Source organism: Mytilus edulis, chromosome 1 (genome assembly GCF_963676685.1).
Source record: "Mytilus edulis chromosome 1, xbMytEdul2.2, whole genome shotgun sequence".
NCBI lineage: Eukaryota > Metazoa > Mollusca > Bivalvia > Mytilida > Mytilidae > Mytilus > Mytilus edulis.
Window position 1 is genome coordinate 88,782,931 of NC_092344.1, and position 10,384 is coordinate 88,793,314.

The 10,384-nt window shown below is 32.1% G+C and overlaps 1 protein-coding gene across 1 annotated transcript; it reads right to left on the reverse strand.

Annotated features, from left to right (window-relative positions):
• Positions 1-1,108: 1,108 nt before the first annotated feature.
• LOC139515546 (uncharacterized) lies at positions 1,109-10,373 on the reverse strand. Its single transcript, XM_071305125.1, has 6 exons — positions 10,253-10,373; positions 7,979-8,070; positions 7,012-7,253; positions 6,347-6,479; positions 3,633-5,549; positions 1,109-2,773 (listed from the first exon to the last, which is right to left on the reverse strand). The coding sequence occupies exons 2-6, from the start codon at positions 8,052-8,054 to the stop codon at positions 2,484-2,486; spliced, it is 2,658 nt and encodes an 885-aa protein (XP_071161226.1). The 5' UTR covers positions 8,055-8,070; positions 10,253-10,373; the 3' UTR covers positions 1,109-2,483.
• Positions 10,374-10,384: the final 11 nt, after the last annotated feature.

The following is a 10,384-nucleotide window of genomic DNA, read 5'->3' on the forward strand; positions in this document are numbered from 1 at the left end:
AATGAGGTCACGGTTAAATAAAACCTGCTCGACTGACATAAAGATCATAAAATATTTCCATACACCAAATATAGTTGACCTATGGCATATAGCATTAGATAAAAAGACCAAAACTCAAAAACTTAACTTTGACCACTGAACCATGAAAATGAGGTCAAGGTCACATGACATCTGCCCGCTAGACATGTACACTTAACAATCATTCCATACAACAAATATAGTAGACCTATTGCATATGGTATGAGAAAAACAGACCAAAACACAAAAATTTATCTATAACCACTGAACCATGAAAATGAGGTCAAGGTCAGATGACACCTGCCAGTTGGACATGTACACCTTACAGTCCTTCCATACACCGAATATACTACCCCTATTGCTTATAGTATCTGAGATATGGACTTGACCACCAAAACTTAACCTTGTTCACTGATCCATGAAATGAGGTCGAGGTCAAGTGAAAACTGTCTGACGGGCATGAGGACCTTGCAAGGTACGCACACATCAAATATAGTTATCCTATTACTTATAATAAGAGAGAATTCAACATTACAAAAAATTTGAACTTTTTTTTCAAGTGGTCACTGAACCATGAAAATGAGGTCAAGGACATTGGACATGTGACTGACGGAAACTTCGTAACATGAAGCATCTATATACAAAGTATGAAGCATCCAGGTCTTCCACCTTCTAAAATATAAAGCTTTTAAGAAGTGAGCTAACGCCGCCGCCGTAGCCGCCGTAGCCGCCGCCGCCGCCGGATCACTATCCCTATGTCGAGCTTTCTGCAACAAAAGTTGCAGGCTCAACAAAAATAATCATATACAAATCTATCTAAAATTCTTCTTGAATATGAAATAAAGTATTTGATAATGAAGGTATTTTAATTCCCATGAAAAGTTAAGTAGCATATTAGCAACTAATGGTTGACGGTGTTCAACATTATTACCCAAGTAATAGTACTGAACGGTCATACCTTATGGATCACAAATCTTTGACAGGAAATGACAATCAAAATTATTGCAAGGTTTTTATTTACGGAAATGATGCTACTAGATGAGTACCGCATTAATTAGAATTCACAATTTGATATTTGATAAATATGCAATTTTTTTTCTTTCTGAAATCCCAATAATTAATCTTGCATTTTTGATTCATTCTTCAAAAAGTCACAATAATTTCTGAAATTACAGTAATGGGTTAGCAAATATATATCTTATTATCATGTATAATCAGTTCATTATTTTGTTTAACTTTTCACTTTTAACTGAATTGATTTCCATAAATTCATATGAGGGTAGGGAGGCCAAGTATTGCCCTTTTCCATACCGTTATATGTTAATGAGTCTATGAAACTATACATTTTAGCTACTTTTAGTCTCAATGGAGAAATCATTTATTGTAATTTCAACAAAATTGCAAAATTGTACTGAAAAGCACGAAGGATGATATACTTTTCCCACTGTCAATAGTATTGTAAATAATACTCAAAAACACATAGTTATATGAATCTGTGTAATATAAATATATGCCATTTTTATTATGGCAAATTTCTTTTCACTGCCAAAAAAAGTTAAAATTGACATCGGATAAAAATAACCCAATCAAAAGTAATTATACAATCATCAACAAGCATATTATAGTAAAATAACAAACATGAATAAATGCACAATCATTTAACTGTTTCATTTCTTCATTAAACATTAAAAATTTGATGAAAGTCAGAAACTAATGAAATATATACTTATATTATGTATACATACACTGTAAAATTTATAAACAGCTAGCTGACATGATAAAATATGACTACAATTGTGTTTAAATTATGACAAGTAAAGTTTAAAATGAAATCACAGACAAAATACCTGAATCAAAGGAATGTAAGACAAAATATAATCACAAGACCATTTCAGAAAATATTTTTTTTAAATGCTTAGGAATGTATCAGACTTCTTAACCACCCTGAAGTTTTAAAATGGATAAAAAAAACAATTAAAAAATCATTACTAGCTTCAATAGTCTACAACCTGTTTGTTAAAAAATCAACTATTTGTTAATAAGGTAGATAATACTGTATTTTAGACATGACTGAAATATTGCCCCTTGAATTTTAAAGAAATACATTTATTTATATTTTATTAGTACTAGTTTAATGTGTAATTGTTGATTGACCAAAATGAAATATGCCAGACATGAGGAGAGTTGATTAGTAGCATTCATTTCATGATGCTAGTTATACTGCAACACTTCTGTGATTTGCTGTTTTTGAAATACTTTCAAAATTTGAAAAAGGTAGAAATACATAAAAATCTGTAGCACTAGCCATTTACTTTAAATACTAAAATATTTTAAAATATTGATAAAGAAAGCCAGAAGAAAAAAAACTATACATGATATAAGCTTTTGACCATTAACATGACTAATTTAAAGCATAAACTAAGCGTAGAGACAGGTCCTAGCAAATAACTCAAAATTCCTCTGAATTAAAACTCACTCTCTTCAGGTTTAAGTGTTATCTGGTCTCTTACTGAATAATTACGAGCTTGATTATGTACAACAGGTTTAGGAGCACTAGATATTTGGTTTTGTTCTGGGGGAGCCACACGGGTATAAAAGGCTGCATTGTCTCTCTCTGGTGTCTGAGAAGCATACACAGGTTTTGGTGTATAGGCTTCACTCCCCATTTTTCCTTTGGATGGTGATAAAAAGGCTGGATCTGTATTACCTGCATGTTTCAATTGTTTTGCTGCTGAAAATGTCATTTGCTGTAAGCCTAAAGTTCAAAAGAAAAAGCATACATATTATTTATTTGAAACCTATCATTCCTCAATGTTGACATTAAGACAGATCTTGTTATTTTGTTTTGCCAGTTATATTTTTTTTTAATTTGTTATACTGCATCTGCGTTCTTGAATGTACAGATGTATCCTGTAGCACAAAACTCCTTGCTTGGTGCACTCTTGAATCTGTAGTGAGTTGTGAGCTTTTTTTAGGTGTTGAAGCCTCATTGTGACTAGTTGTAACAGAACTTAGAATTTGTGAATCAGTATCTGCTTACCCTACCCAAAGACACTATATAACCCTCTGATTTTGATTTGGTTTGTGATGCTCAATCATTAGTTTTCTTCTTTGTTGTCTCAACTTTTGCTATGGCATTTTTAGTTTGTTTTCCTACTTAAGTTAAGAATTTAAATATTTAAACTTTCATTTAAAGTACATTTTTTATGATTTTTATTTAAAATGCTGGTATGGATTTAGTATCAACAAATATTTCACAATATCTGTGCCTTAGAATGTTTTGAAGATCTTGTATTTAACATTTTTACTTGGTCATTCTATAATAAACAGTAATGCTCTTTGTTTTTCAAAATCTTTGCTTTGATTTGTCAAACTGATCATACAAAATTTTGAAGTAACAGATTGGTTTTTTTTTCTTTCTTTGTTATGTACAACTTAAGTCTGCTTCATTTTTGTTAAATAAAATAATTCTAATGCCAATTTGCTGAAAAATAAGTTTGAAAGAATAATTCATTCAAAATTTTGGATGATTTTTTTTAATGTAAATGATTAATCCCATTTTAATTACCATTTTGATAGCCTATACTTCTTTCAAATCTTAATTACATACATACCTGTACCACCTGGCTTAGGTAATTGAGCATCCTCTGTATCTCGAGCTGTAACACGTACAATAGTTTGTCTGGTAATCTGTGGATTATCTCCCCTTGGATCTGTGGGATCAGGATTGGAATCTGTCCACACTACTTGAGATGTTTTCACACCAGTACGTGGATCTACACCTGAATTCATTAACGTTGTTCCAGGAGGGGGTATTCTGGGGTCATCTAGGATATTACCAGGAGGTAAGATTGGACTTGGTGCTCCAGGTGAAGCAACTAATGCATGATGTGCACTTTTTTTACGGTGTGGTGTCTGATCATAATTGCCTGGTGTAGAAGTGTATCCAGGCATTCCTGGATGAAAGTCTGTTGGAGTATACTGCATTGGCTGTTGCTGTGTTGGCATATTGACAGGATATCCATGTTGATCAACATAATAGCCTGGTTGTGTATATGCCACTGAGAGGGGTACAGGATGTCCATAAACAGGATTGCCAACTGCATCATATCCTACTACAGGATATACTTGGTTTTGCATGTCATACTGGTTTGGTGGGTAATAATGTTGCATGACAGATTCGTCAGTGGCAAATACAGGAGCCAGAGCTTCTGGTGGTAATGGAGTATTTTTTGTCAGGCCTGTATTAGGTAGTCTAAATGAGTCGTTGTATATTGAATCCCTGTCAAATGACTCATCAAGTGGTCTATCTGTTGAACTTTCATCAACACTTTTATTTGGATCACCCCCTGTAAGTGGGTCTGCCTTAACATATTTTTTATGAGATTTCCGTCTTTTCTTTTTTCTTGATCCTGGAGACGTGGATCCTCTTAGTTCACTTACCGAAGCCCTTATTGCTGGGTTACTGCCCTTAAGAGGATTACTGATGGTGTCAGGATCACCAATTTCACTCTGTAGGTCCATTTCTCTATATTTTCCATCCATCTTCCCAGTTTCAGGAAGACTAGGTTTGTTGTTTGTCTGTTTTATTTCCTTTTTTGATACAGGTGCCCCTGGGGGATCATCAGATTTATTTTCATTTTTTTGTTTTTCTCCATTGTCTCCTTTACCTTCCTTCACACTTTGTCTCCTCTCTAATTCCTTTTTAAGTTCATGAAGCATTTTATTTCCCTCATTATCTTGATCATCAGCTGATAATTTTTTCACTTGATCATAGTCATACATATATCCTTCTTTATCTGGATTCTCAAAAATCCCTGAATTCGGTCGCTTTGTATCAGTTTCTTCATCTCCTTGATTATTTTTCTGTCTACGTCTTTTCACTCCTGACATTTCATTATCATCATTTTTTCTATTGCTACTTTCAAGTAACCTTCCTTGTATAGGAGGAGCTGGCGGTACATTATTTTGTCGAAACTTCTCATCATCTCTTCTTCGTCTGCTAGGAGAATCACCCTGCGACTGGGTTCTTCCTCTTCCTTGATTATCAGCTTTTTGATATCTCCCCCTTCCATCAGACTCAGACTGATATCTATTTCTATCACCAGAAACATTCCTAAAATTTGGATCATTATTCTGACCTGTCTTTATATTCCAATTGCCTATTTGAGCCTTTTTAACAGGCAGTCCTGCTGCACTTCCATTCAGAGAATTGTTTGCCAAACTATCTATACTTGGAAAGACACCTTGATCTTCCAGATAAAATTTCTTGCTTGGAGCATCTGAGCATAATGAAGGTTCTTTAGAATAGTTGAAATCAGAATTGGTGTGACCATGACTTTGAGGTCCTCCATGGACAGGCCTTGCCTGTTTTCTATATTGCTGCATTCCAGGAAGTCTTCTCTCCCTATAACACCAGATTAACATGATGGAAAATGCTGTAAATATTACTATCCCAATGACTATACCTACTATTGCACCTGCAGGTAGTTTTGTAGCTCCCTCAGCAACATCAGGAGCATTAGGATCACCTACAAAATTAATTATAAAGCTTTATATAAAACTGCTGTTAACTTGCAACCTTTTTAAAGGGCAACTACATCAGGCCTTTACAGCAAAATCCCTTGAGTGTGTGGGTAAAGGTAGTATGTTTGGTTAGCTTGCTTGGTAGCTGAACTGTGAAGTCTTTTAAGGTATGATATACTACCCTTCTTTCTCAGTAGTTTAGTCCTTCAAACAGATAGATCGGTTATCTGTTGCACTAGTCTACCTAACCTAATAATAACTTCATGGTACAGCTAGCAAGCAAGCTAGTCAATGATAGTACTGTTACCTACACACTCAATGCATTTTGCTGTAAGGTAAACTTAAAGAGAGTGTTTTGCTGTGGCATCTATTTCATACTGCGCTCTTAAATATTTTATCTTACATTTTATAGAACAAATTTCACTTGAAAAATTCTAAATATATTTTCTTTAATTGTATTAACAAGAACACAGACACTGAAATGTCTCACCTGCTTTACTGACCATTTTCAATGAAGAAGTCTAAAGACAAAGTTTTTACTAAAAGTATCAAAGTATGTCAAGGTCAGATAAATCCTGTCAGACAAAGCTTTAAGTAGTTTCTAAAAACGCAGCTAAAAACTTTTTGCTGTCAATCGTCTAGTGAAATATGAATATGAACTGAATGTGAAATATAACACTGAAACCACAAGTTACATAAAATGATCAATATTTAGAGAAAAATAAATCAAATACATATATACGGTGACATTTTTATTCATTTTAGCAAATCACTTTAAAGCATATTTCAAATACAAACTTACGAAATGCTTTGACTTTTATACTGAAGTCATTCCTTGGGTTGTACAGCTGTGATGGAGTTATTAACTCAAATGTCACGGTTCCGTACTTGGAATACAAAATGCCTGTACTCTTAGTTGAACAGGATAATCTTTTCTAAAAATAGGCATTCATAAACAATTTACACACAATGAACAGGAAAACGTTTCACTTTGAGACAATAAAATGGATGTGCCAAGATCATTCATGAAAATACGAGATATATTTTATCATAACTTTATACATTTCGAAAGCATATTTCTATATGTGATGCATTAGAATAAATAAACATTCTGTAGTGTTTCTGTTTCAATAATTCAATTTTCTTAGAACTCCTGGCATGTGTATTGTGCAGGAATAGGTTACAAAAGAAGTTTTGGCTCATTGTTTATTGTGAATTGAAATATATTGACCAATGGAAAAAAATCTTTAGGGACCAACTCCATTCAAGTATTTGAAGTATTTTTAGATATGCAGATCTGATAAATTATAACAAATATGTACACTGATACAATAAGGGCAAATGTCAATGAGACAGCAATCAAACAGTACAAGTTCAGAATATTTATTTGTTAAAACTTTTGGGGCTTTTAATTAAGTATTCACTTGTAATATATCCCACACTCCATACTATCAATAAAGCACCTACCACAGCCGTTCCTCCAGGTGAAGATCCTTCATAAATATTCAGTTTAATTCCGCAATCATTGATATCCACCATCTGCTGAGTGATCTGAATTTGGTAATAGGAATCTGTGTAACCAGAACGAATGGTAATAACACAGCGATAGTTAGGATTGGAAGTTGTCACATCTGCTCTAGCATTGATAACATATTCTCGATCGTAAATATCAATGCCTTTCCCACAATAGACATCACTGTCCATAGTTACTGCAAAATATTTATAACAACACATTAAACAAAGCATGAAAGAATGTAGAACATTGATAAAAACTTGTGTTCAACCATCAATCTGACAGTAAATTCTATATTCTCCCTTGTTTGTTGTTTTTAATAAGGGTCAACCAGATAGGTTATTAAAAGCATAAATTAACCAAACTGTGGGTTAAATTGTCTAGTGCAAATAAATTAATAACCAGTAATTCACATGCTGTAATTGATACCATTGAAATGTCATTATGAACTCACGATTGCAAATCCTAATGATAGAAAATCTTAATTTTGTGCATCTGACCCATATACATCTTTTATAATGGTTTATTTTGGTCAAATAGTGTGGCCAATGTTTTTCAAAGGAAATGCATATAGACAGGCAATTTGGCAAAAAATTGTAAAATATCATACATTTTAAGTAATCAACATTGTTGAAACAAGCAGCAGTCAACAATTATGGAATTTTCATTTCAAAATTAAACTCAAAACAAATGAGTAAAATGTGACTCACAGATTGAGTATGTAAAGTATATATTTTTGTATATTACAAACTTGGATAAAAGGGAAAATACAAAATTTCATAATTCAAAATAAATCCAACTTATAATATTTATTGGTTAATTACAATGTAGATGACCATAGTGGGTTAAATATATTTTCACAGTTTAAGGATGAATTCAGTTCATCAAACATTCCCAATAAAGATTTTGTGTTGAACTTACTAGTAAACTGTGCATGAACACTTCCTAATATCACAGCAAACAGCCATATCACTGTCCCAGCTGTATACATCATCATTTGTTACAACATATTCCTATAAGAAAAAATATTTTTCTAACAAAACAAATTTATACAGATGTGCTCATTATTCATTAATAGAGTTATGTCCCTTTTTGAATGCACAACCACATAACTAGTTTTTTTTTGTGATCAGGAGATGAACAAACATTAACAGGTAACATTGAAACTTGAAATACATAGATTTGTAAAACCTCAAATTTAATAAACATGGGAGATAACTCTTCATTCTAAAAAGACAATTTTAATAGAGTAATATGTAGTTTTTACATGTGAGAAAAATGGAATAATTATATATATTCACATATTTTATGTATTTAATCTCCATGAAAACTCATTTTTGAAAATAAATGACGGTTTTACTAGTCGAAATACTCTGGGCACAGAAATACATGTTCAAGAGTCAGTTTCAAAACAAAAGTTAAATGCTTACGGTATTTTGTGTTTGTGGTTTATTGATTTTTTCCATAGTCCATTTCACAACATTTTAAGCAAAACAAAAGACATTTGTTTTTAAAATTAATACATTATTCAAAGAGAAAAAAATCAATTTATGATAATTATGACAAATATTTATGGCATGGTCGAAACCACAATGTTACACTATGATTTGTAAATAAAAAGCATGTGAAGTTAAGTGCGGTGTTTCATAATCATTTCGTCAGGTGAATATGATGTTGTATTCAAAATCACACAAAAAATTACTAAAAATTAATACCATTACCTGGCATTAGCAATAATATGATTAATATGAATAGAATTACAAATCCTCGGTATAGTCTATTACATAATGTATTGTGTATAATTGTATTGCTTGACCCTTATGGGTGTAATTTTGCAATTAAGATATATATTATAACAGCAACAAAGAACATGTATTTATCCTGCAATCAACCTTTCTATTATACTAATACAATATGCAAATAACATGAAGCAATAAACCTATCTTAAACATTTGTAGTCTCCTGGCTGGTATTGCGATAAAACTAAATATGCTAGACGTTTATGCCTAGTCACACGTACAATTAATTCAAATTCAATTCAATCGAATTTGATAATTGCCTTCACACAACCTCCCTTTTTAATTCGAATTGATTGGAATTGGCTTATTCGCTTTAACCATTTCGCAATAGAAATCTGTTTTTGTTGATAATTAAAAGTTAACGTTGTTCGGACAGTAAAGCAAATTTGACGCGCATACATGTATGTAATTCGAATTAGAATTTATGTTTGGACATAAAACGTTTCAAATGCGAATTAAACTTATTCAAATTAGTTAATGCGATTAGAATTAGAATAACATGTGAACGCAGCATTAAACTGCTTACCTGCAAATATCCTAGAAAAACTGCTAAATTAACAATGCATTTAATAAGAGAAAAATATTTTTGTATAGGAATAATCAAACATGAATTTTAATTTTGTCTGCTGTTAAATGATTATTCTTTTTTATGTATATATATAAATGTTTAAAGTGACTTATAGGTCCAAAGGGCCGGGTGTGTAATTTAACAACTGCTTATTGAAATATTGTATATTGTTATAAAACACATGTCACTATAATAAACAATTTGGTATTGGTATATAGTTTCCTGGTATCCAGCTTCTGTTGCAAGCGAACAGTTATGTCAAATTACTGTTTATGTCACGGTTCAATTTGGGTCCTCCTGGTGGTCCTCGTTTAAGTCATGTCAACTTCATTTAAAAAGAAATTCAAAAACTGGGATGGTCAAAAAAATGTTAGAAGTAATTGCATGATTAAGACAATAAATGTTTCGTGTCTTTAAATATCAGCTGTATTTGTACTCGGTACGAAACAGGATTAATAACTCACTGAAGCTAGCATGTAAAATGGTTTCCTAGCCTTGTCGCCTTGTACCAATACCGATGATATTTTTAAAGACACTTAACAGTTATATTGTCTATAATAATATATACTTTGTTGTACCTACTGCCACTGTCAAGTTTTGTTCATAATTTTAATACATTTATACTGAATTACTGGGACAAGGTCTATGAGTGACTGTTTTAGGCCTAAAAAAAATATTTAGCTGTTAGTGTTAGCAGATTTCCTATATTATCTAGACAATTATGATTACCTGTAAGATTGATGTGTTATGTTTCATTATCAAGAACTAATATATATTATAAATGTTAGTGCAGTTGTTTCAATTTTCATATTTGTTAAAAAATCTTACACTCTGAAGTTGATTTGCTGAAATTGTTATTGTTTACTGTGCTACTGGACGCCATATTTACAATTTACCTGTAATGACCTAAATAATTGACACTTTACTAATCACAGGTAAAGGTATAACTAAATGATACCA

Coding starts and splice junctions, on each gene's coding strand:
- LOC139515546 (XM_071305125.1), bottom strand. CDS start 8,054: ATGATGATGTATACAGCTGGGACAGTGATATGGCTGTTTGCTGTGATA. Junction 6,480..7,011: donor CACCTGGAGGAACGGCTGTG/GTAGGTGCTTTA, acceptor GCCTATTTTTAG/AAAAGATTATCCTGTTCAAC. Junction 2,774..3,632: donor ACCTAAGCCAGGTGGTACAG/GTATGTATGTAA, acceptor TTTGAACTTTAG/GCTTACAGCAAATGACATTT.